This window comes from Oenanthe melanoleuca, chromosome 23 (assembly GCF_029582105.1).
Source record: "Oenanthe melanoleuca isolate GR-GAL-2019-014 chromosome 23, OMel1.0, whole genome shotgun sequence".
Classification (NCBI taxonomy): Eukaryota; Metazoa; Chordata; class Aves; order Passeriformes; family Muscicapidae; genus Oenanthe; species Oenanthe melanoleuca.
In genome coordinates this window covers 3,052,310-3,077,355 of record NC_079356.1, presented here as the reverse complement: position 1 = coordinate 3,077,355, position 25,046 = coordinate 3,052,310, and the positions used below count along the sequence as shown (strand labels likewise).

General features: G+C 53.1%; 2 protein-coding genes across 5 annotated transcripts; both read right to left on the bottom strand.

Annotated features, from left to right (window-relative positions):
- Positions 1-590: 590 nt before the first annotated feature.
- STK40 (serine/threonine kinase 40) lies at positions 591-21,628 on the bottom strand. Of its 3 annotated transcripts, none has more exons than XM_056509269.1 (12): positions 21,537-21,628; positions 15,502-15,614; positions 13,474-13,593; positions 12,388-12,473; positions 11,784-11,927; positions 10,379-10,606; positions 9,536-9,588; positions 6,634-6,749; positions 2,414-2,558; positions 2,039-2,158; positions 1,682-1,766; positions 591-1,074 (listed from the first exon to the last, which is right to left on the bottom strand). In XM_056509269.1, the coding sequence occupies exons 3-12, from the start codon at positions 13,583-13,585 to the stop codon at positions 856-858; spliced, it is 1,308 nt and encodes a 435-aa protein (XP_056365244.1). In that variant the 5' UTR covers positions 13,586-13,593; positions 15,502-15,614; positions 21,537-21,628; the 3' UTR covers positions 591-855. The 3 variants fall into 3 exon arrangements, with proteins under 3 accessions (XP_056365244.1, XP_056365243.1, XP_056365242.1); XM_056509268.1 differs by having other exon boundaries at positions 15,490-15,614; positions 21,537-21,624; XM_056509267.1 differs by lacking the exon at positions 21,537-21,628 and adding an exon at positions 18,674-18,861.
- Positions 21,629-22,604: 976 nt separating this feature from the next.
- Positions 22,605-25,006, bottom strand: LSM10 (LSM10, U7 small nuclear RNA associated). 2 transcript variants are annotated; one of them, XM_056509275.1, is made up of 2 exons: positions 24,947-25,006; positions 22,605-23,192 (listed from the first exon to the last, which is right to left on the bottom strand). In XM_056509275.1, exon 2 carries the CDS (start codon positions 23,185-23,187, stop codon positions 22,816-22,818), a length of 372 nt encoding a protein of 123 aa, XP_056365250.1. In that variant the 5' UTR covers positions 23,188-23,192; positions 24,947-25,006; the 3' UTR covers positions 22,605-22,815. The 2 variants fall into 2 exon arrangements, with proteins under 2 accessions (XP_056365250.1, XP_056365251.1); XM_056509276.1 differs by having other exon boundaries at positions 22,605-23,220; positions 24,947-24,990.
- Positions 25,007-25,046: the final 40 nt, after the last annotated feature.

Below are 25,046 nucleotides of genomic sequence, written 5' to 3'. Positions count from 1 at the left end.
ATTTTGGGAAGCTTTTCACATTGTAACTCATATATTACATCTGTACCACAACTGAGGGGGGAAACACTAAATCAGAATTAATGCAACTGTAACTGCACCTGGGATACGCTACTGAAAAATAAGATTAAATCATAGATCCTTATAAACTAAAGGAATCAGTGAGAGGTGGGAGAGGGGGCAGGGGCCCTGGCAGGCCAAGTCCTGTGAAACCTTTGAAGTGGGGACAGGATCTGATCCCTGCAGGTGGTGCTGCCCAGACGACTCCTCAACTCCTGCCTGAGGCGGTGGCCGGGCTCTCCGGTCACAGCAGTGGCCCCACAGGACTGGCCAGCATGGCCAGACCAGGTGGCACATAAGGACAGAAACAGATTTGATGCAGATGAAGGGAAGTGGGAGGTTTCAAGAAATTCTGCCTTTCCAGAAACCCTGATAAATCCAAGCTTATTCAAAGCACGTGGAGCGGGTGCCACGGGCCGGCTCCGCGCTGCACGGCCACGGCTCTGTGCCAGCAGCTTCACCCTTGGAAGTCTCCTCCTTTCCCACGGGCTTTGCTCGATCCAGAGAACAGCATGGTTAAAAAGACAAGAGAGGTAGATTACAGTCATGATTAAAAGCAGATTAGTCATCTAGGCTTCGATTTTAAAAAACAGATTCCAGAAGATGCCAAGAGGTTTGCTGCTTCCAAAACTTAGCTTTTCCAAAAGTCTTCTCCCTCCGGAGCAGGTGTGAGTGCATGTCCCTGGACAGAGCTTGGGATTGCTACATTATTCCCCGTCGTGGGACAGCGGTATTGCTGTAGGCTGGAGCAGGCAGGTGAGGGCAGGCTGCAGGGTGGTGCTCGTGGGGCAGGGGGAGCTACTTCCGCAGGTACCTCTGGGCCAGGATGGCCGCGTCCAAGGGGTTCATGGGCTGCGCGTCGTGGCCCAGGCGCCGCACGGGCGGGATGTTCCCAAACTGCCGCTTCTGCAGGAAGCTCTTGGCCTCATGCAAGGTGTTCTTCTCCTCAGCCAAGAGCAGCTGCTGCCTCATGTAGTTCTCAAACTCGTACTGGGAGCACTCCTCTGTCACCTTCACCTGCAGAGACCGACCTGTCAGAGCCACACCTGGCAGCCCCACGGCTCCTCTGAAGGGCCTGAGCTACCACGGGATAACTATAACAGGAAAGGGACCTGCTGCTGGGCATGCAGGCAGGGCTCCTTGAGAGCTAGCAGTGCCACCATAGCAGCTCTGTCCTGACATGGCTCATCCCAACCCTGGCAGCACTGAGGCTGCAGCTGCCTGACCCCTGTCCCTGCGGCACCATCACAGATCCTGCACGGCTGTCCCCATGGCCAGCACTTCTAGCATGAAACAAAACCGGCAGGAAAACAGGATGTTTGCTCCCATGGCAGAGCTCCCTGGGAGCCAGAGCCAACACTGCTGCCTCCTCCCAGCATTCCCAGCTGTGTGTGAGGGAGTGAGCGCTGCTGGGAGCGCAGTGAGCTGCTCTCATCAGCTCTGGGCCGAGCTCACTTCCTGGCAGCTCAGCCAGCTGGATGTGCCTCCTGGTCCCAGCAGCATCAGCCCTTCCTTCCGTTGCACAACATGAGGGACTCCCCACCCTCCCCTTCCCAGTGGGGGACACAGTGGGTGCCATCACAGACAGACTGGCACAGCAGCATAGAAAAGCAGTGAAACCTACCTCCTGGGGGTTTTCAGGATTAGCCACTTGGTCATCTATGTCCGGCACCACTTGCAAAGGGCCACTCAGCGAGGACATGGACTGCCTGGAGGAGAACACAGCACTGGGATCCACAGCATGGCACTGGCTCACCCGCCCTCAGCCAGCCCCAGGGTGATCCCACTGCGATGGCCATGGCTGCCATAAGCATTTGCACAGGCCTCCAGCTGTATCCATCAGCACACAGTGATGGACACATGGGATTTAAAGGCTTACTACAGTTCCCAAACCCTCCTCTGGTGAGGTGAGCCAGCCACAGCTGGAACAACACAGCCTGTGGCCAGAGACAGTGTGTCCTGTCTCTCCCCTTGCACATACCAGGACGCTATGATGGAGCTGAGGGAATCCAGCACTTCAGAAGCCGTCAGCCGCTGCTGCGGGTCCAGGACCAGCAGTTTCCGGATCAAGCACACAGTGTTTTCTGAGACCCGGCCATCCCTGGCAGAGACAACGTGTGGTGAGCCTGGGGTGGGCAGAGTGGTGGCAGCAGTGTGCTGGGAGCACAGGCCAGGAGCTCCAGGAGCCTGCACTGCTCTGAGCCTGCCTCCCCTTCCCACAGGCTGTCCCAGCCCTGCTCCTGCACACAGCCTGCTGTCAGTACTGTGGGTGCTGAGGGGAGCCCCCCAGCTCCAGCTAGCCCAGTAAGGCTCAGTAAGCCCCCGTGGCCAGGCAGGAAGGGCAGGCTGTACTCACTCAGGGATGGTGTACTCGGCAGCCTTGATTTTGCGGAAGAGCTCCTGAGGTATGCTGTCGTAGAAGGGGAACTGGCCATAGAGCATGGTGAACAGCACCACCCCCAGCGCCCACATGTCGCTGGGCTTCCCGCGGTACGGCCGGCCTGCAGGGGAGGGCACACACAGCCTGAGAGCCTGGAAAGCACAGCACAAACCTCCCTCACCTCCCACAGCAGAGATGCTGAGTAACCCCCACATGGGACCCTTTTTCTAAGCATTAACCAAAACACTTGTGGCTTCCCATAATATGACAACAAAACTCTTTCCAAGGCGCGTGCTCTGCGAATGAGCAAATTGTCCATCTCCACACAAGTGTCCTCCTGTTCCCTATGGAGCAGGAATATCCCTGCTGTGAAAAGGGCATCAGGTAGTTGGAACTGCTGTGCTGGGGTTCCCAGGTCAGCATCCCTCACACAGAGACACCCAGCCTGCAAGTCTGGGCCAAGGGAGAGGGAATTCAATGACCACGAAGCACAGGGCAGGAGGAGGCAGGAAAGAAGCCCAGCAAGGATAAGGCTGAGCCCATGGAGAAGGGACTCTGACCATGGGATGGATCTAGCACACAGCCACTGAAGCCAGATGTAAAGCCACAGAGTGTGCAGGAAGGTGCTTTCCTGCACAAAGACATTTAGACAAAGACACTGGACAAACCCTAACCTGTTGCAGCTCCAGGATTCATCTGATGGAAATGCTGCTTCTAAGCCCCTTTGGTCACAATAATCAGCACACAGCAGCATGGACAGGGTCACAAAATCAAATCCCAGTGCTACAGCACAGCACAGGACTCAGGGAGAGACTTCCTCTGACTCACACAGTGAGTCATTGCTGCAGCATTTGGTATTTGTACTAATTATTCTTTGCTTTATATGCTCAGAAAAAGGCACCTCTCCCTCCTCCTCCAACTTTTCCTGCTGTGACATTTCAGCAGCCATCCCTCAGCACAGACAGCTTCTCCTGGAGACCCACAACAATGATTAATTGCTCAGGCGCTCCAGCTTCCCCTGCACAGGAGCACTGGCAATACAGAGGGATGTGCCAAGCCTGAGGGTGGTGGTGATGCCTGGAATGTCCTCAAGTAACTTCCCCCTTGATACTTGAAGGGGAACTGCACACTGAGTAATTTTAGGAGAGCATTTTGGAGAGCACAGGATGGGCCCCATGGGAAGGGCTGTTGGCAGACACTGGAGCTGAGGTGCAGCACAATGGCAGTGAGAGCCAGGCTGGGCAGAGCAGGATGAGTTCTGAGCTAAGGCTGCACTTTGCAGGGTCTCAAGCAGCCTCAGCTGTCAGATATCAGCCAAGACAGCCTGTTCAGTGCCCTGGGGCCAGTTACACCACAAGAGAGCCCTTAGAAGAAACACGAGAAGGTAGGTGGAGGCCTGGATAGATCAGCACCTGGAGCAGAAAGGAGCAGCTCCTCATAGCCTTCTTCAGCCACTTGGGCCACAACTGCTCCAAGCTCCTGCAGAGCAGTTGGCTTCTATCACCCATCTGGTCACAAGGGCCTCAGGATATCCTGCAGAACAGGAAAGGCTTGCAAAAACCCCAGGATCCACCTCCTTGCCTGCCTCTGCTCCCTTCCTGGCCAGGAGGGAAGTGCCTCAAACCTACCCAGCAGATCACGACGGAAGAGCACAGCTACATTTACTGCTGCTGCCTGCAAACCTGACAAAAAACCTCCTGAGGGGAGTCCACTGGGGATGGATCTTCCAGGACTGGCTCCCTCTGAGGGCATTTCTGCAATACAGTTGCTTGGGATACCAGGAACAAGTGACTCATGCGTTAATGCCCGATCTGGATCTACAAGAGGGAGAGGCCTTGTATGCACAGTCCCACCTGTACGTGCACCCTTCAACACTAATCTCACCTGCATGAGAAGAAAAAAAAAACCCAAAATGATGCCTGGGTCACTACACTGACAAACAGGTCCACCTCTGCCTGCTCAAGGGCTGATACAGGAGCACAGAATCATCAGGTTGGAAGAGACCTTCAAGATCATCGAGTGCAACCCAGCCCTTACACCTCAACTAGACCATGGCACCCAGTGCCACATCCAGACTTTTTGTAAACACATCCAGGGATGGTGACCCCACCATCTCCCCAGGCAGACCATTCCAGTACTTTATCACTCTTTACATGAAAAGCTTTTTCCTAATATCCAACCTGTATTTCCTTTGGTGCAGCTTTAGGCTGTGTCCTCTCATTCTGTCAGTGCTGCCTGGAGAAAGAGACCAACCCCACCTGACCACAGCCACCTTTCAGGGAGTTACAGAGAGTGATCAGGTCACCCCTGAGTCTCCTTTTCTCCAGGCTGAACACCCTCAGCTCCCTCAGCCATTCCTCACAGGGTTTGTGTTCCCAGCCCCTCACCAGCCTCGTTGCCTCCTCTGGACACACTCAAGTGTCTCAACGTCCTCCCTGAACTGAGGGGACAGAACTGGACACAGCAGTCAAGGTGTGGCCTCACCAGTACTGAGTCCAGGGGAAGAATGACCTCCCTGCTCCTGCTGGCCACACCATTCCTGATCCAGGCCAGAATGCCCTTGGCCTTCTTGGCCACCAGGGCACACTGCTGGTTCATGTTCAGCTGGCTGCTGACCAGTACCCCCAGGTCCCTTCCTGCCTGGGCACTGTCCAGCCCCACCATCCCCAGCCTATAACATTCCAGGGCGTTATTGTGGCCAAAATGCAGGTCTCAGCACTTGGACTTACTAAACTTCATGGGACTCTGCTCCAACCAGTCCAGGTCTCTGCAGAGCCGTCCTCACTTCCAACAGATCAAAACATACTCCCAACTTAGTGTCATCTGCACATTTACTAATGAAAGACTCACTACTCTCATCCATGTCATCAATAAAAACACTGAACAGGACTGGCCCCAGCACAGACCCCTGGGGGATGCCACTGGTGACTGATCCCCAGCTGGATGCAGCACTGTTCACCACCACTCTCTGGGTCAGGCCATCCAGCCAGTTCTTAACCCAGCACAGAGTGCTCCTCTCCAAGCCCTGGGCTGCAGCTCTTCCAGGGAATGCTGTGGGAGACAGTGTCAAAGGCCTCACTGAAGTCCAGGTACACAACATCCACAGGCTTCCCTGCATCCACCAGGCAGGCCACCTGGTCATAAAAGGAGATCAGGTTGGTCAAACACAACCTTCCCCTCCTAAACCCATGCTGGCTAGGTCTGATACCCTGGCCATCCTGTAAGTGCTGTGTGATGGCAATCAGTATAAACTGTTCCATAACCAGGTACTGAGGTCAGGCTAACTGGCCTATAATTACCAGGATCCTCCTTCCCACCCTTTTTGTGAAGGGTCACTTTTGTGGGGGTCACATTGGCCAGCTTCCAGTCATCTGGAACCTCACCAGTGAGCCAGGACTGTTGGTAAATTATGGAGAGAGACTTCACAAGCTCATCTGCCAGCTCCCTCAACCCCCTGGGATGGATCCCATCTGGTGCCATAGATTTATGAACAGAGCAAAGATGAGAATTCATGGAGAGAAATCTGAAGCAACTGGACAGAAAGCACAGCTGTTCCCAATGGTCCCATGCACTGGGAACAGTTAAAAGCAGGAAGACACCAGGGAAAGCTGCTCTGTGCTAGAGCCAGACTCTGCTCAAAGCCTCTGCTGGAGACAAGGCACAGGCCAGACTGCTGGAGGGGGGATCCAGCCCAGACTGCTCTGGCCTGCTGTCATCATTCCTTACATTTTAAGTAACTCCTCTCTGTTGGTCCAGAAGCTGCCCAGAGGGTCACTAGTTCCCTCCTGGAAGTGAGCAGCAGCTGGAGGAACTGGTGCTCATAGTACACAGCTGGAATACACTGACATCCAGGCAGGATCTGGATTGGCTGCCCCTTGGGCCCAGGGTTTTACCTGCAGCTTAAGGGAAGCCTCAGGAACTGAATCCTGACACTGGAAACAGAACATGCTGTCTGCAGATAGACTCAGCTTGGAACAGCCAGATTTGAATTAGCTTTGAAGTTCAGACAAGCCTTAAGAAAAAAGTTAGGCTTGCTCCTTCCCTCCAACTTTCCCAGCTGGAAAACCAGCCCAAGTCTCCTAACTAGACCTTAACTAAGAGGCTCTCATGAAGGTACATATGGGAACAGAACAGGAGGTTTTGTTTATTGCCAGGAGGCACAAAGGAGTGAAATGAGTGTCAAGGGGAATTCCTACCACTGAGCACGTCTGGGCTGATATAGGCAGGGCTCCCACGCTGGTCCTTCAGCAGGTCGTCCTCGCTCACCAGGTGCTTCCCCAGGCAGAAGTTGGTGATGGTGATCCGGTGAGTCCTGGGGAGAAGCACAAGGTGTCAGGGAGCACAGGCATCCTGCACAGCCCATGCAGCAGACAGCAAGTTGACTCCAAAACAGACTGTGCCTGTGAGGCTTTCTGGGGAGCTGGAAGTGCTGGGAGAAAACACACAGAGCTGTAAAATAAACTCCATCCCAAAGGGGAGGGATTCCATGCCTGCCAGCAAGGCTTGCAAGGCACTCACAGGGGCAGCAAAAGGTCTGTGACAGCTGTGACAATGTCTGGGTGGCCTGTGTCAGCATGGCTGTAAGCACAGGGTGTACCTGGCTCATCTTGCAGCCACACTGTGCCTTGGCCAATCTCCCAGCCTGCAGCACCAGAGCTGCAGGATCTGCCCCAGGTGCTGCCTGACCACTGGAGGGCACGAGTGTCAACAAAGCTGAGGTTTATTTTAGCTGCCGATTCTGCCCTGCACTTCCCAGCTGCCATCTTCTTCACCCAGCATTTTCTGGGAGCTAAGGGAAAACACCCTGTGGAAGCTGCCCCGTGCCTGGCCCCCGAGCACTCTGTGTTTACAGTCACCAGAGCAGCTGCAGGAGCTGTGATCAGACTCAGCACAACCACATCTGTGTCACTCAAGAGTGCTACAAGCAGCCTGGTGGCAGTTCCACCTGATGCACAGGACTGCTCTCCACACACAGGTGTGCACAACACAAAGCCTGATCGACGCCCAAAAACCTCACACAGAAAAGGGAGAGCTGCAGGTACACAAAATTTCTTTATTAGTTCACCCCTACTTCCCTATGGTACTGCCAGCTCTCATTAACGATTTTTTCCAGTGCAAGTGAGCTAATTACAAAACTATTGTTCCATTAATCTTCCCTGTCATTCAGGTAATTTGGATTTTCATTTATAATGTAAAGGTGTGAGTACAAAAACACTGTCTGGAAGATTTCTTGGAAAGTATTTCACAACTAGAGCCTGAGAGAATGGATTAAGTCAGTCACAATAACCAAGAAACATTTCCAGCCAGTCTCACAGACAAATGAAATACAACCAAGTGTGGGTTGGCCATGGAGAGATGGTTATTAAAACAGACAGACTTGTGTTTAAGAAGTGTTAGCTTCAACTGTCAGGGGACTTCCCTGGCTGAATAACAAGCTGCAGGATTTGTTAAGGATTTAAAAGACTAAGTGTTCTCTAGGACACTAAAATGTTCAGGGTTGCTTGGTTCTATTTAGTCCCTGAAATTTGATCCAATCTGTAATCACCCAACTCCTCCTGCACTGGCTAATGGGGAACCCGAGAGGCTTTAATGCCCATGGGGAGGAGGTCTGAGGGAACCCCAGGTGGGAGGTGCCTGCCAGGTCCTTGCAGTGCCACCTTGTTCCCTTTATTCCCTGCCCTGAGAAGGGACCTGGCTCTTTGTGAGCACAAAAGGTTCTGCTCAGCCCCTGTGGCTGCTCCTCTCCATGGAGATGGCTCTGACGCCTCTCCCACCCTTCCCTGTGACTCACTGCTGCATAGGCTGCAGCTTTCCCTCACCAACGCTGAGCAAAAAGCAAAAGCAGAGATGTAACACAAGGAGTGACTCTGGCAAGTGTGTTCAAAGCTTCAAATACCTCCCCCTGCTAGTGGGGCCCTGGGTGTAGCCCCATCGGTGGGGTGCTCCCCTGCACCAGAAAAAAAGGAACAGAAGGGAAGTTCTGCATGGATCCTTCAAAGCACCAACCTTTGTCTGCCTCTTGCAGCAAGGAGAATCAAAGCAGCAAGCAGAAGAGATTTATCTTACAGCAGCTCTACAGAAACAACTTGAAACAACTTAGAGGTGGCCCTGAGAAGCAGCAGCTGCTGTGTGTGGGGGGGGGAGGAACCAAGAAGTTCAAGCTCTGTAGATAAAACCTGTTTCCTTTCAGTGTTAGGGAGGAGAAAGCAGCAAGCTGTGAGCCCAGCAAACCTGCAAGCTTTGTGGATTCAAAGCCTGCAGAACTCCAGCCTTCCTACTTTTTATTCATTCCACAGAAACCCAGACAGTGTGAAAAGGATGAATTCCACTCATTCTTCAAGTTAGTGCAAAATATTTAGTCAGTAATGTAATCCTGGAGGAGAGAGCAGAGGATCTGAGCTGATCTAGGCTGCCAGCTAAAGAACACAGACCCCAAGGCACTGAGCAGCTCCAAAGAGCCACCAAGCAGAGCCAGGCCACCACCCTGAGTTCCTGCTGAGCTCCTGCCCCTCTCTGGGCTGGTCCCTGCACCAGCATCCAGCACCTGCCAGGCTCAGGAGGCTCCTGTCAAACCAGCAATGGAACAAGGGAGCCATTTCATACACAAATACACACTGGACAGAAGTGCTTTTGTTTAGATGAGTCAATATTTCACTGCTAGCAAAAACACAGCAGTGCAGCAGTCAGATCTAACACTGCTGTGATTGTAGGACAGCCAGCAGGGCTGGGAATGCCTTCAGCATGATGAGGGTGAATGATGGGAACAGAACCAACCACCATGGCTTTTTTGTTCTTTTTAATATAAATAAAATCAGTACTTCTCTTGCAGGTTACTAAATTACTATAAAATTCAGTTTTCAGCAGTTAGAATCCAAACAAAAGTCATGACAAGGGACCACTAAGCTGGGTGGGAAAAGTGAACTACCTAGGTGGGGCTAAATTAATTTTTGGAGATTAATTTATATAACTTTGAGCTGGATTTGTGTTTTTGCACAGCTTGCTTCCCTTTCCTTCACCCTCCTGCACAAGTGCTGCCTTTGTCTGTGTTTGTACTAGAAATCTGCTTCAGGCAGGCCAGCAGCTCTCCAGCACACTTACCTTTTGTTTAGCACCATGTTTCCTAGTTTCAAGTCTCTGTGCACAATATTTTTCTGCAAAAAAATACAGGAGTATTACATGAGCAAAGTATAAATTTCATACTTGCACAAGAGCACTAAAAGGAAATCACGTCTGCACTCTCTGAAATAACCCAGGTCAAGGTTTCAGGTCAGGTTCCACCCTGAGTACTTTCTGCCCTTCACTTTTGATTGTGATTAGGACAGAACAAGCAAATTTGCTACTCTGAACACAAAGACAGACTTAGTGTACCTAAGAGACCTGAAACTGAAGTGTCCAGGCTTGGTTAGAGCCAGCTGATGAGGATTCCTTTACCAGACCCAGGCTCCACTGCCCTGTCAGGGCAGGACACATGTCCAGTGTCACAGGGGATCGAGTCAAACAACAGCAGAATCCATTTTTATTACAATAGTTTCTAGTTCATTGATCTCAAAAATTGTAGCTTGATGTTCTGATCTCCAATCAATTCTTACATTGTGATTTACTTTGCTTTGCAAGCAAACAGTTTCTGTTTCCTGTGTTTGATGAGGCTCTGCTCTTTGACTGCCCCTGTCTGAGGTTACCACAGTGTGGTTCACCTGGCCTGCCCTCAGCCCAGCTGGCCCCTCTCCACAGCCCACAAACACCACATCATCATCCAGAACCGTGAGGAGCTGGGAGGGAGGAGAATGCACTTCAGGACCTGGGGCACAAGGTGTTATGTTAACACTGTCAACATCCATGCCCTGTCAGCTGGTCACTGCCTGCTCTAGGAAGGTTTGAAGCATCAGAATTGGGAAAACTGCCTCCCAGCTCTGGAAGAGAGCTCTCTTTCCACGCTCTCACCTTGTGTAATGCTTCTACCACTCGTACCACATCATAAAATATCACCACGGTCTCCCTCTCGCTGAGTCTCTTCTCTTTAATGACATAATGCTGCAGATTGATCAGATCTGCTGTTTTGTCACTGAAATCATGAGCACAGAGGCAGTCCAACACCAGGCAAATGCGCTTCTTCATCTTTCTGACCATCCTGTTGGCTTCCAGATCTTCTATGATTTCACAAGCTCGGTCCTGTGGGGAGGCAAACACAGCAGCAACCCTCAGGGGAGCTCCAGGGCACATGCACAGAGCCTGGCACAATAAATAACTGGATAACTGGGAGGTGATCTCAAAATAAGCAAATGCAATCACAGTGTTTGGTCTTTGTCCCGAGGCAGGATTTCAAAAAGATGCAGTTAACAATTCGCAGAATCCCAGACTGGTTTGGGCTGGAGGGAATTTAAAGTTCATCTCACTCCATCCTTTCCCATGGGCAGGGACACCTTTCACTATTCCAGACTGCTCCAAGCCCTGGCCTTGAACACTGACAGGGATGGGGCAGCCACAGCTCCTCTGGGCAGCCTGTGCCAGGGCCTCCCCACCCTCACTGGGGAGAACTTTTCCTAGGAGGAGGAGGAGGAGGAGTGCAGAAGGCAGGGGAAGTCTCTGCTGTGTGGCTCTGTGTGCACATCAGCACTAATGCTCTTTATGCACACAGACACCTTCAGCTGAACCAGGACAGCTCTGCAGTGAAGCACCCTCTGGGAACAGAGGGATCCAACACACCTCGTTCATAAGAACAGAAATCTCAAGGCACAATTAACAGTTCTTCCATGACAGTAAACAAGACACAGCTGAGCTGGACATTTGGCTTATTTAAGATTTAGTACAGACAGTCTCAAGTGAAAAGTGTGTTGGCAAAATGCAACCAGAAAGTCAGGCAATCCCAACACCCAAAACAGTAATTGCTATCAGCCCCTCACATCAGTGAACAGCCCTAAAGGCACCACCAACAACACAATCCACTCATACAAAAACTGACCAGCACAGTGACTGGTTTAACTTGCTGAAACAGTTTCTTGTTTATTTGTGCCCTCTTACAAGTTATAAACAGTACAGAGGCCAAAAAGCACAAATTCAATTCTAAAAGGTGCTAATTAATTTGTCAATGAAATAGCTGTTCTGTCTGAAGGGGGAGTGCTGAGTGCCTGTCCCATCTGTGAATGTTCTCACATTGAATGTTCTCACATTTCCCAAAATCCTAATGTACTCTCCAGAGCTCCTGTTTGAAGCAGCAGTGGTTAACCTCAGAGTGCTGCAACTTGGACACACAAGAGCAGGGTCAGCACAAACTGTACATTAAACAAAAGCAGCTCAATCCATCAGCAGTCTCTGGCATTGCCCCAGCCTGGATGGTGACCAAGTGTACCTGGAAGAGCCCGTGATGATGGACCACTCCTTCCTGGTTGTGGAGCAGGGAGAGAAGAGAATACTCCGTGTGCAGCAGCATCTTGCCCTGTCGCTCCTCCTGGGTTTCTATTCCTTTATCACCTCTTTCTTCTAAGGTGAGAATCTTCAGGAAAAGGGAAAATGCCTTTACAGTTCCCAGAGGCACACAAATGCCCCCAGCCCTCTCTCATTTTGGGCATTCCCATGTGTTGGACAGCTGGTGGTACTGCTCTGATGGTTGTGTCCTTGCCACAGGCCTGTCTGAACTCAGCACCACTCGTGCAGAATGCACAGCAGCTTCATTAACATGGAAAGGTGGCTGTTTGCAAATATCCCAGGTGCTTTTCCCCTCCTGGAGCTGCCCCCTTCAGGCACAGATCTGAGGGCTCTGGCAGAGCAGCACAGGCCTCACCTCAGGGCTGGTCTGGGCACAGATCTGTACCTGGCAGCACTGCCCTGCCAGGGGGGAGCTGCAGCACCGTGCCCCAGTGCACTGCTTCAGCCCACACCACTCACTCACTGCCCAAGTGCTTCTGCATGAGACCTGGAGAGCCCTGAAGGCCTGGGAGCTGCAGTGTGCTTACCTTCAGCTGATAAAAGTCATCTGTCCCGTCCTTTCTTGCCAAACACTGAACAATACTTGGCACAGGGGAGTTACCTAAACGTGGACCTACAGCACAAAGCAGAAACAGACTTGTTTTCCCTCCAGCAGCAGTGACTAACCCGGGTTACATCAGCTGTCACCTTTTTTGGTTTGCTTGCACCAAGTTCCCTTTTTTTGCAGGAGCTTGAGTGTATTTTCACAAATCTAAAGCCAAAAAAGAAAAAGGTCTTGAACTCTGAAACCTTTTGGGATAATGTTTCATTTGTTCCTGGAGAAACATTTATCAAAGCCCACACATGGCCCAGCTGTTTGCAGAAATCCTAATTTCTTCATGCCTGAACCACACAGCTCTTACATTCACAGCAACACCCATGGCAACTGTTACTGCCACACCTGGGAACACAGCTGCCACCTCTGCAGGGATGGCTCAGGGGTGTCCAAATTAGCCCACATTTCAAGCTAACATACAGTCTCCACTCCTCACTTTTAATCAATCAGCTCCAGTTGATTTCCCATTAGTTTCCAATGTGAAGTCTATGATTTTTGACAATTTATATAAGCAGTTCTGAACCAACAACTATTCTAGCAACTCCTCAGGCCTGGCAGAGTGGCCCTGCCTTGGCACATACTACTTTGAGTGATCACTACTGAATTATTAAGTTGACCTCATGTTGATGTGACAACACATTCCAGGTCAGCAGGGTCGAACGTCTCCCCACAGCTGTAATCAAAAATTCCCCCAATTAATTTGGTATTTAACAAAGTTTAAGAACAGAGTTAAAAACATAATTTAAAAAAACCCAATAAAAAATACCCAAGGGGGTAAAATCAAGATGTCACACTGATCTCTCAAGTCCTGCCTGCCTTGCTGCATTGGCATCCCAGGTCTCCTCAGCCTGGCCAGCAGCAGGAGCTCCCAGGCTGCTGCTCTGCACATCCAGTGACCCACACTCTCAGGTAAGACACTGAGTTACACACCTGCTTTCCCTCATTCCACAGTGCCTTTTATTTCCAGTCTGGCCACCAGCAGCCACCCTGCCAAGTGCAGAGCCCCCTCCCTGCTTACCCAGGATGAAGGGACCTGCTCTCTTGGCGTTGTTCCCAGAAATCCCCGCGCACAGAGCCTTTGCTTTAGCGGATGTTTCCCCAGCTCCTCTGTCTGATGCTCGCCGCTTCATCCTCGGCTCTTGAAAGAGAAGAGAGATCTCTGATGAGCCACCGAGTTGTTTTATCCCTGATTTCTACTGGAAGGCTCTCACTTATGGATGCACTGGTGGCTCTGCCTACTTGTGTGTCTACACACAGCCCTGGCTCCCTGCTGACAGACCAGGGGTGGGCTGCAGGCTCAGAGCAGCTCTCAAGGCATAAATCAGCCTCGTTATTCAGGGCAACGTTTCCTACAACAGTTGTTTGAGAGACATAGTGGGAACAAGTCAAGATAATTAAAGCTTGTTTTACAGCAAAAACAAGTTTGCAAATTAACATATTCCAAAAGCTCTGAAAGAAGATGCCCAAGTTAGCCCTGTGTATGGGTGTCTGCTGAGGCTGCTGCAGCCTTTTGGGGGTTCCTCCACAGAGGATCCACACCAGGCATCACAGCCACCCACTGAGCCACTCAGAGGCTCCAGTCTGTTCCTCAGACAGCCAAGAATGCACAAACTGACCACAAAAATTAGTATATTTCACCTTTCCCAACAAGGGCATAGAAAACAAGCACAATAGTTATTGTGAGATTCAGTTCAGTTCACAATGATTTTTCAAAAATATATTTTTAGCCTTGAAAAAAGTCTCCTCTCTCTTTGTACCTTGTTAGGCTCTGACCTTATTACATCTCCATCTACCTACATCCAGTGTAGCTGGAATTTGGAGTCTAGGACACAAAATTCTGTCACCTCAGCCTCCATGTGCAGGAATCAATGCTGTGTTTAGAACTAACTCACTATTAAATGCTCCAATGAACATCCTAGTGAAAGGCAGCACTGGTGATAACATGTGTGCTTTCCTACACGATCACTATGGGCAAAAATCCATTTGATCTATTAAATGTGAATCTCATGGCTTGCATCCAGGAATTTCTTCAAGATCCACACACCATCACTATTCAGCACCAACAACTAAAAACTCAACAACCTCCTCCTTATTCAGGTAGTGCAGAAAGTCTGATTTCCAATGTCCATTTCCTGCTGCTCAGAAATCTAAAGAGCATTTGGGTCAGTATTGCACAACCAAGACCTAAAAGGACAAATGAATTCAAGGTTTATGACTAAAACACTTCCTTCTCTAAAGAAAAGTCTTATTTCAGCTTAGCTGGGAAAGCACTTCTCAGGTGAGCTGCTGGGTGTGGTGTGAGCTCTCCAGCCAATGGAAGCTTTGCTCCCCTGTCCAACTCCTCTTCATCTCTAGCTTTTGGAAAATAGCTTCAAAGACTTGCACAAACATCTACACATTTAATGTCTGTGCTCTCACTTTTTAAAGATACTCTGGGGGGTAGGTGAGAACAGGAACCACCATTTCCTTACTCAAATCCAGTCCCAGAAGTTTTTCCCAATCAGATTGCTATAACAGGGTAAAATATTTTTTTGGGTTGTACATATTTGTTTTAGAAGATCCTGGGTGTTTCACCACATAAGAGATTGATAAATCACCTCCCTGTGAGTGAAGTTCACCCTCTGGCAGTCCCGCCCTTTCTGTGGACACAGGCTGATCTCACTGCATTGATTCATCCAGCAGCACCTGTCCAGGAGCAGCAGCAGCCAGGAGATGAAGGGAGGAGTCTTGCAGCAGACTTTGCATCCCTGCCCTCCTGACTCCCAGCACCTTCACACCTCCACAGAGCAGTGTCACAACCCAGTGAGCTGAGCAGGACACAATTCTGACCCCCCATGTGCTCCTTGCTCTGTTCATTCTGCATCCCTGACCCAACATCCTTATGAACTCCTCCTCTCCTGGTACATCACCACCTCTGATGGAAACATATGAGTAACATTTCCACTGGAGAAACCGCCTGCACAGGAGTTCTGAGATAAACTCATTGTGCAATCTGGCTTGCTGGTGCAAATGGAGTTCTTGTAATCAAAACAACCTGAGGACTCACGTAGTTCAGCATCAACTGTATCGTTACTCTTCTTCCAAACTAGGTTTTCCAGCGTCTCAGGAGGCAGGAGTCATCACCTTGGAGAAGGCTGGATGGGCAAAAGGTCGAGGACTCTGTAATGTGGAATGAGATACATCTGATGCTGCAGTTCTGGATTATTCTGATTATGGTAACACAGGATGCACTGAACCTTTAGGGCCCCCAACATCTCTGTTTGTTTGGGCTCAGAAAAGGATTGAAGCTGCTGTTATCACGTGAGAGAATAAAATGGCTCTGGAAGTTCAGTCCCTGCACTGCAGGACAAACTCCCACATCACTCATCTCCAAAGTGATGCAGGACAGGCTTTGGAGCAGGGACAAACACAGGGACAAACACAGGCTCCACTTCAACCCCCACCTGCTTGGGCTTAACAGCATCTCAAACACACCAAGAGACTCCCTGCCACCACCAGCAGCTTTTTATCATGCTAGGAGTTAAGAGAGTTTGGGTCAGACCAGTATCTGATATTCCTGTCCTTGGCATGGAGTGTTTTAAACAAGGGTTTGTCCTGGGTCCTTGCAGGGATGTAAGAGGTTCTCTCTCTAGACTGATCCTGCTGATGATTTTTTTCTTTTTAGTTTCAAGAACTGGAAAGTCCCATCTGATTGTGGACAGATGCATCCCTTCCCCCTGAAATCCAAACTGAATCAAAACACCCTCCTCCCTTATCTTGCCACTGGAACAAAACTGGCCCCTCACACAAAGTTACAAGTCAAGCACAGAAATTTATACTTAATTTTTATGTGAATTTTAATATGGGATGTATCAAACATCTCACTGGAGAAGCCAGTCCAAAGCCTCTCACTGTGCTAGCTATGCCTTTAATAGAACTATGAATCAATTAATTTGGGGACCTAAATGCAATGTCTTTTAATTGGTAGCTTAAGGAAATTGTTTAATTCCTGAATTACTGCATGTCCCAGTGCCCATGTAACAACAAGAAAAAACATGAGATAAGGAAACTGTCCTTTTCATCCTAGGAAAAGGAACAAGCAGGTCCTGCAATCCAGCGGCCAGAGCTCAGAGCTGGAGCTGGGAAAGGTACCTTTGGGGTGTGAGCAGGATTACTCAGCAGCACAGAAAGCACTCATGGCTCCAGAGCAGTTGATCCAGCCCCCACTGCACTTCTGGAGGGCTCGTCTTGCACCAAGGACACAACACGAGCTCAGTAGTGGTTACACTTCTTGTGTGAGGACTGGGAACCCCAAAAGTGCTCAACCCTGCTGCTGTGATGAGCTGATTGTGGTGAATAAGGCAGTGGATGAGCTGGGAACCAGCAGCAGGTGACAGAGACCAAGAACTGCTGGAAATCCAAGACTGCTGAGAAGGAGCTCCTTTGAGGAGCTCACACATTCCAGGGACCTGCCTCTGGAGCCCAGGGATGGGAGACATCCCTCCACCTACTGCAGCAGCATTCCTGTCCAGTGTTCCCTCCTGAAGCCAATAGTTGTAGCATTTGGGATAAAGCTGGAGAGCTGCTCCACAGGGTTTGTGTCTCTCTGTGCAGCCTTCATGTTTGCAAAAATGAACCTAAAAAATGGAATCACATGAGCAGCATCAGGCTGCACCTTTTCCCACCCAAATACCACAGTGGACAGTATTTATCAGTGACACTTAATCCAAGGTCACATTTAAGCCTGGCTCATGGGAAGCTGGACATGACCTAAAAACCTCCATGAACAAAACATTAAATGGGTAAAAGCTGGAGCATGGCCCAGCTTCCCACATGGAACACCAGCAGGTCAGTGTCACTGCAAGGAGCAGCGATCCCAGTGTTGCCTCACTCCTTCCCGGGCAAACCCGGCCAGGAACAGCTCAGACCGAGTCACCAGCACTCCCAGGGACAGAGCCTCGGCTCTCATTGGAAAAGATTCCCTGAGAACAGGCGGAGTTTGGATCAGGCAGGCCTGCGGAGGAGTCACTGGCTGGGGGATTAAAGGGAATGTTTGTGTGTCAGATCCCAAGGAAAGCAGGCTGTTGCACTAAGTGTATGAAATATGGTCAAAAACACACCCCTTGTGTCCCGGCTGGTCCTCAGAGACCAGGAGCACATCCAGAAACCTCGAAGGCTAAGAAGACATCATCCCACCTGGGAGCAGGGAGAGGAGAGTTACTCATCAAGTGTCTCCAAGGGCTTTTTAGCTTTTCTTCCTCCTCAAAAGGCAGAATTTCTGCCCCCCTCATCCACAGCCCACCCTTATCCTCTTCCTCCCACGTCACACACAGCATAATCTAGGGGGGAAATTGAGCAAGAGAGTAATGTGTGGTGGCATGTACTTCATTAAGCTAATGTGGATTTTAATATTTAAATGACCCATAATCAGACGAAAGTTACTTTCTGGACACAGTGTCCTTCAAAGTTTCAGTCACAGGACTTTTGTTGTGTTCTTCAGCGCCAAACCAGGCCCATCCTGTCTGCGCTGTCCCTCCTCCTGCAGCCAGCTCAGCCTTCTCAACATCAGCCAGGAACAATTTCATCCCCAAGGATAATGTCAAACGCACAGGAGAAGCCTCAGCCCTTCCCTGGCTCCTCGCTCATCATCTCACACAGGCATGTGGGGAGGAGGAGTGGGGATATCAGGGTGGGCTCCACTCCTCTCCCTCTGCACAACACGGGGGAGATTCCCAATGCAGGAATGTTAACACTACTGAAGGCTCTGGGAGTTGAACGGTTCTCTAAGAGAAGCAATAACATATATATAAAAAAAGCCCATTGGATGACTCAGTCCAGCCTGTGTTCCGCTGCGCTGCCCTTCCGGGAAGGGAAGCCTGCTCCCGAAACGGAGCCCTGACTCACAGGGTTCTTGGAACTGAGCAGAGACTCATTCAACTTCTTCCCTAAGCGAGAAGTTCACTCAAAACCAGGCACAGAGTTTCTCTGCCCACAGGAGCAGGATGGATCCTGGGGCACTGGTGCAGCACAAGGAGCTGGGACAGCCCTGTGCTGTCTGAAGGCACCCAGGGAAGTCTGGACTCGCTGAGCTCCACAAGCTGGGAGACAGGAACACCTCTGGCAGCCTCAGCTGAACCACCCCACTAGAGATCCTCCTTCCTCAGCCCAGCATGCAGATCTGCTGAATCCCAGGCACAGCCAGCACCTGGGAGCTCCCACAGGAGCTCAGCACACCTTACCTCCACCCACATCCAGCTGTGGTCACTCTCCAGCTCTTCAGGGACAAAAAAGACTTCCACAGGCCAAGTCACACATCAGGGAAAGCAAATTCCATCCCAGCTGCAGCCCCAGCAGCCGGGGAAACTCTGAAGCACAGGGTTCCAGTGCGTAACTACGGCGCAAGCAACAAGCCAGGCTTTCTTCAAGCCCTTCTGATGCATCAACACATGAGATAGCCAAGGACTCATCTCTGGGAGTTCCCTCTTTGGTTACATAAACACCAACCTCAGCTTAACCCTTTCGTGCTGAAGCACAGGCCACAACCAGCAGGATTTTTTCCCATTTCAGCCCAACACCCTCACAGCAGGAGCCTGGAAATGCAGCTGCAGCACTTGAGGCTGCACTGCTGCCCCAGCACGAGTCCCTGACCCGGTCAGTGCCTTTGGTCAGACTGTGCTCATCTTCCAAAGCCCACCAGGGGTGAGAGGTGGGTTGTATTACAAGGTTTTATTTCTCATTTATTGCTTCTCACACTATCAACATGCCATAAGCCCCTGAGCAGGACCTCTGTGTGTGCACAGAGTACAGTGTGACCCACACACGTGCTGACACTTCCCAGCGAGGTGTGGCTGCAGTTTCTCACAGCAGTGACTCACCTGGCCCTACCTGGAGACAAATGTGTTGAAGTTACCTGCACACACTGCCAACCTATGCTACTGAAGTCTGCAGTGTGACAGCACAGAACTGCACAACTCACAAAAAAAATATTAACCAAAGTAGCCTGTTTCACAGAAAATGACCATGGACACACAGAGCCTACACTGTCCAGCAAGATCTCCCAGGCAGGAAGGAGACACACACTGTACCTGCCTAGAGCACCTGGAGCCTCTGCACAGCTAACAACCCCCTGAGCTCAGTGGGCAGCTCAGGCACAATCCCCAGGGCTGTCCCTGTCCATAGTCACAGAACAGTTTGGGTTGGGAGGGACCTTAAAGACCCTTCCACCCTCCTGCCATGGGCAAAGAGACTTTTCACTATCCCAGGTTGCTCCAAGTCCTGTCCAACTTGGCCTGGAACATTTCCAGGGATGAGGCAGCCACAGCTTGTCTGTGTAACCGTGCCAGGGCCTCCCCACCCTCATAGGGAAGAATTTCTCCATCTAACCCTGCCCTCTGTCAGTGTAAAACCATTCCCTCTTGTCCTGTCACTTGAGGCTCTTGTAAATAATCTCTGTCCATCTTTTTTGTAGCCCATCCAGGTACTGCAAGGGGCAGTTATGTCACCCTGAAGGCTCTCCTCTCCAGGCTGAACAACTCCAATTCTCTCCTAGCAGAAGTGCTCCAGCCCTCTGATCATCTTGGTGCCTCCTCTGGACTTGCTCCAACAGGTCGATGTCCTTTCTGTGCTCAGTCACAGAACAGCTCGGTGGCTGTGAGGCTTCCCTTGCCTGTTCCAATTTCTGTAACGTCATGAGGGTCACAGCCCACAGCTGAACTTTGCTTTTAAGGAATACAATTATGTGATCAAACCCTCAGCATAGTTACCACAGAGAAACAATCAAAGGATGCAGCAACATGAGCCCTCCAGCAACAGGGAAATGTGTCCTGAGGGCTCCATGCCAGCAGGTGAGTGCTCCTGTGCTGTCCCTTGGGTCACACCTCACCTGGGTGCCAGGCACCTCACCTGTGCCCCACTGTGTCCCTGCTGCCTCAGAGGAGCTGGCTGTCCCACAGCACACGGCAGAGGGGTGGTGGCTCAGCCCCACATTGGGCAATGGCCTCTGATCTGACTTCTCCAGCTCCCTCTGGACATGGGATTGCAGCCCAACACCCCCAGCACACCTGTTCATACCAGCAGGTGTTACTCAGCCTGTTACTGAGTTACTGAGGCTTTAAACTCGTAAAGCACTGAATCCCCAACACTGGAGCAGCACAGCCTGGGCAGGTGGGAGCAGCTGGACGGGCACACAAGGAACCCTAAACCCCTGTGAGGGGGTGGAGATGCTGTCCCATGGGGTTCCCCCTGGCAGAGACCTTTCTCACCCTCAATTCTGCACAGGCAGCAGGGTTCCCAAAGGCCACAACCAGAGAGGGACAGCACCCGGCTCTGAGGGTGGGAGGTCCCCCAGCCCCCTCAGCCCCACGGGTGAGCGCCCATGGGAGTGCAGGGCAGGGTCCGTCCCTGGTTCTGACACCTGCTGATGTTACTCACTCTCACTCAGAGGCACAGCCCTCACCTACTCACTGCACACGAGGCTCCTCCTCGGCACAGAGGTCCCAGAAGTCTACATTCAAATGTTCCTGCCCAAACTGGAGGCCAAATCAGCCCCAATCACGGGCTGTGCCTCCTTCGGCCCCCAGGACCTGCCGCTGTGCTGGCAGCAACGCCCCAGCCCCCCGAGCTGCTGCCGGGACGAAGAAGCGATTTACCAAGGGGCCTTTTCAAACCCGCCCCCCAGCCTGGAGAACACCGGCGCCGAGCCGGTACCTGGGGGGCTCCCACGGCCCGGTCCCGTGGAACTATCGGTACCACCGGCGCGTCCCCCCGCAGCGCCCGGCCCGGCCCGGCCCAACGCGGATCCGGTGCCCGACCGCCCGGACCGGGATGGTGGCGGGTCCCGGGGCCGTGTCCCCCACGATCAACCCTGATCCTGCTTCCCCCCTCACTCACCGGCGGCCCTCGTTCCCTCGTCTCTCACCCATACCCATGGCCCCGATCCCGGTTCCCCCCGCTCTCACGCCCCTCACTCACCCATGGCCGATCCCGCTCCCCCCGCTCTCACGCCCCTCACTCACCCATGGCCGATCCCGCTCCCCCCGCTCTCACGCCCCTCACTCACCCATGGCCGATCCTGCTCCCCCCGCTCTCACGCCCCTCACTCACCCATGGCCCCGGGCCCGGCCCGGCCCGGCCTCGCTCCGCTCCGGCGGCGGCCAGGCACCGGAAGTGACGCGCCGCCACCGCCCCCTGCTGCCAGCCCGCCCCCTGCCGGCCGCCGCCGGGACGGGGAAACGGCGGCGCTGATTGGGCGATGGCGACAGCGCGGGCGGTGATTAGAGGAGAGCACGGAGGCCGGACCGGGTTTTGCGGCGGCCTGTGATTGGTTGCGGAGCGCAGACAGAGGCTCTTTCAGCGGAAGCTGATTGGCTGTGGTGCGATGAACCCGCCGCTGATTGGCTCAGACAGGGGAGAGGAGCCCCGGGAGGGTTGGTGAGCACGCGGGAGAGTTGAAAGCACCATGATTGGCCAAGGGGTGGGGCCTGTCGGGATGGCTCCGCCCACAGAGCCCCGCCCAGCGGCACTGGGACCCCGGGCTGGGATACCCTGGGTGTGGAGCCTCGGGTTGGGATACTGGGTCGTGTCCCCCCGACTGGTCACCGATGTGCTCTGAGCCCCGGGCTGGAACCCTTCGGGCTGGGCCCCCGCTCTGCCCTGCGCTCCTGCCCAACCCCAGGCCCGTGCAAACAAGCACTCCCCGGGCACAGCCCCCAGCTCCACTCGCAAAGGCCACACAGCTCCGTGCCCGAGGGGTCCTGTGGGAACAGGTTATGGTAGGCTGCAGACTGCTAGCACAACTGTTTATTGTGATGGAGGGGCAGGAAGCAGAGGAGCCAGCAGTACCAGCATTCTGTGTCCTGGGTGAAGCACGTTCCTGCTTTTTGAGGCAGACGGTGCTGCCCCTTCCCCTTCATTCCCCTCCACCTTGCTGTCTTCTCCCTGAACTCTTCCAGAATGGTGGCTCAGCAGGAAGCTAAACACAGACCAGAACCAGCCCCTGCCCAGCTCAGCACTAGTGGCTCCAGCTCCCAGGGTAGCCATGCTGGTGAAAGCTAATCCTTTGCTCCGTGGGCAGGGAAAGGCTGAGCCAGCAGCTCTGGCCAAGGGTCCTTTGGCCACTGGAAGAGGGACATGATTAGCTGCCAGCGAAACAGGAAATGAGCAGAGACCACAGAGAATTTAAGTGGTGTTATTCACTACTAAAAACAGTCCTGCTCCTCTGCAGGCACCGGTGGGGGGAAGAGCAGAGCCCCAAGTCCCTTGAGGAAAATGTTTCTGGGGGGATGGTGTTGGGCAGGATGGCTGGCATGGAGGGGACTGGCGCTCCATCAAAGGGCACGTCCATCCCAGGTCCATCCTGGCTGTTGTGGGCAGCAGCAGGTCCTCACTTGTGCTTGGCATGCAGGAACTCCCTGCGGCCCTTGTCTCGACCCCCGAAGTAGCGCACCCTGTGGATGGCCCGCAGCTGCTCCTCGATGGTGGCCCGGATGTCCACCTCGTCGGGGATGTGCACGTAGCGGATGTTCCTGCCGGTCACAAAGAGCTCGTCCAGCTGGGACACGGCTCCCTGCCTGTCCGTGAACGTCACCTCGGCCAGGCGCACGTTCATGAAGGCGTCCACGCTGGTGACGCGCCCCGCGGCCGCGCTCTCGTCGCGCAGCTCCACGGTGGTGACGCGGCCACACAGGCCCTGCAGCAGGATCACCAGGCTGTTCTCGGCGATGGTGCGCTCCTTCACCGAGTGGCTCACCTCCATGGCGGCTGCGGCGGGACAGGGCACGCTCTGGGGCTGGGGACACCCGCCCGCTGTGCCTCACACGGACCAGAACCTTCCCGGGGCCAACCCCTGCACAAACACCTGCCCACGGACCAACCCCTGCACAAACACCTGCCCACGGACCAACCCCTGCACATTCACCTGCCCATGGACCAACTCCTGCACAAACACCTGCCCATGGACCAACTCCTGCACAAACACCTTCCCATGGACCAACCCCTGCACAAACACCTGCCCATGGACAAACCCCTGCACATTCACCTGCCCATGGAACAACCCCTGCACAAACACCTGCCCATGGAACAACCCCTGCACAAACACCTGCCCACGGACCAACCCCTGCACAAACACCTGCCCACGGACCAACCCCTGCACATTCACCTGCCCATGGACCAACTCCTGCACAAACACCTGCCCAAGGACCAACTCCTGCACAAACACCTTCCCATGGAACAACCCCTGCACAAACACCTGCCCATGGACAAACCCCTGCACATTCACCTGCCCATGGAACAACCCCTGCACAAACACCTGCCCATGGACCAACCCCTGCACATTCACCTGCCCATGGAACAACCCCTGCACATTCACCTGCCCATGGACAAACTCCTGCACAAACACCTGCCCATGGAACAACCCCTGCACAAACACCTGCCCATGGAACAACCCCTGCACAAACACCTCCCCATGGAACAACCCCTGCACAAACACCTGCCCATGGAACAACCCCTGCACATTCACCTGCCCATGGAACAACCCCTGCACATTCACCTGCCCATGGACCAACTCCTGCACAAACACCTGCCCAAGGACCAACTCCTGCACAAACACCTGCCCATGGACAAATCCCTGCACATTCACCTGCCCATGGACCAACTCCTGCACAAACACCTGCCCATGGACAAATCCCTGCACATTCACCTGCCCAAGGACCAACTCCTGCACAAGCACCTGCCCATGGACAAATCCCTGCACATTCACCTGCCCATGGAACAACCCCTGCACATTCACCTGCCCATGGACAAATCCCTGCACATTCACCTGCCCACGGACCAACCCCTGCACATTCACCTGCCCATGGACCAACTCCTGCACAAACACCTGCCCAAGGACCAACTCCTGTACAAACACCTGCCCACGGACCAACCCCTGCACATTCACCTACCCATGGACCAACTCCTGCACAAACACCTGCCCATGGACAAATCCCTGCACATTCACCTGCCCACGGACCAACCCCTGCACATTCACCTGCCCATGGACCAACTCCTGCACAAGCACCTGCCCACGGACCAACCCCTGCACATTCACCTGCCCATGGACCAACTCCTGCCCACGGACCAACTCCTGCACATGGACGAACCCTGCAGGCTCATCTGTGCATAGAGCAGCCCCTGAACATGGCCCTGCACACTGTACCAAACCTCAAACGCCCACCTGCACGCACACACATTGCCCCTTGCACTCTCACCTGCACACGTATCACCTGTTACACGCACACGGCCCCTTTCACACTTACCTGCACATTCACCCGCACTCCCACCGCCCCTCTCCCCAGTCACCCCCATTCCCCTCGCCCACCCCCCTGGCACACCTGCTCCCCCCTCGCCGCGCACGCCGGGGTGCTCCGTGTCCCACTCGCACTCTCCCTGCCCTCTGCCCCCTCCACACTCGCTGTCCCTCTCCCGGGTCCCCCCAATGTCCCCGGTCCCCCCTCTCCCCCCACGCACTCACGCACCGGCGCTTCCCGCGCGCTCGCCCGCGCCCCTCGCGCACGCGCGGCCCCGCCCCTCTCCCCGCCCGCGGCTGGGCGGGGCGACCCCCGCGGTGTCCGCATG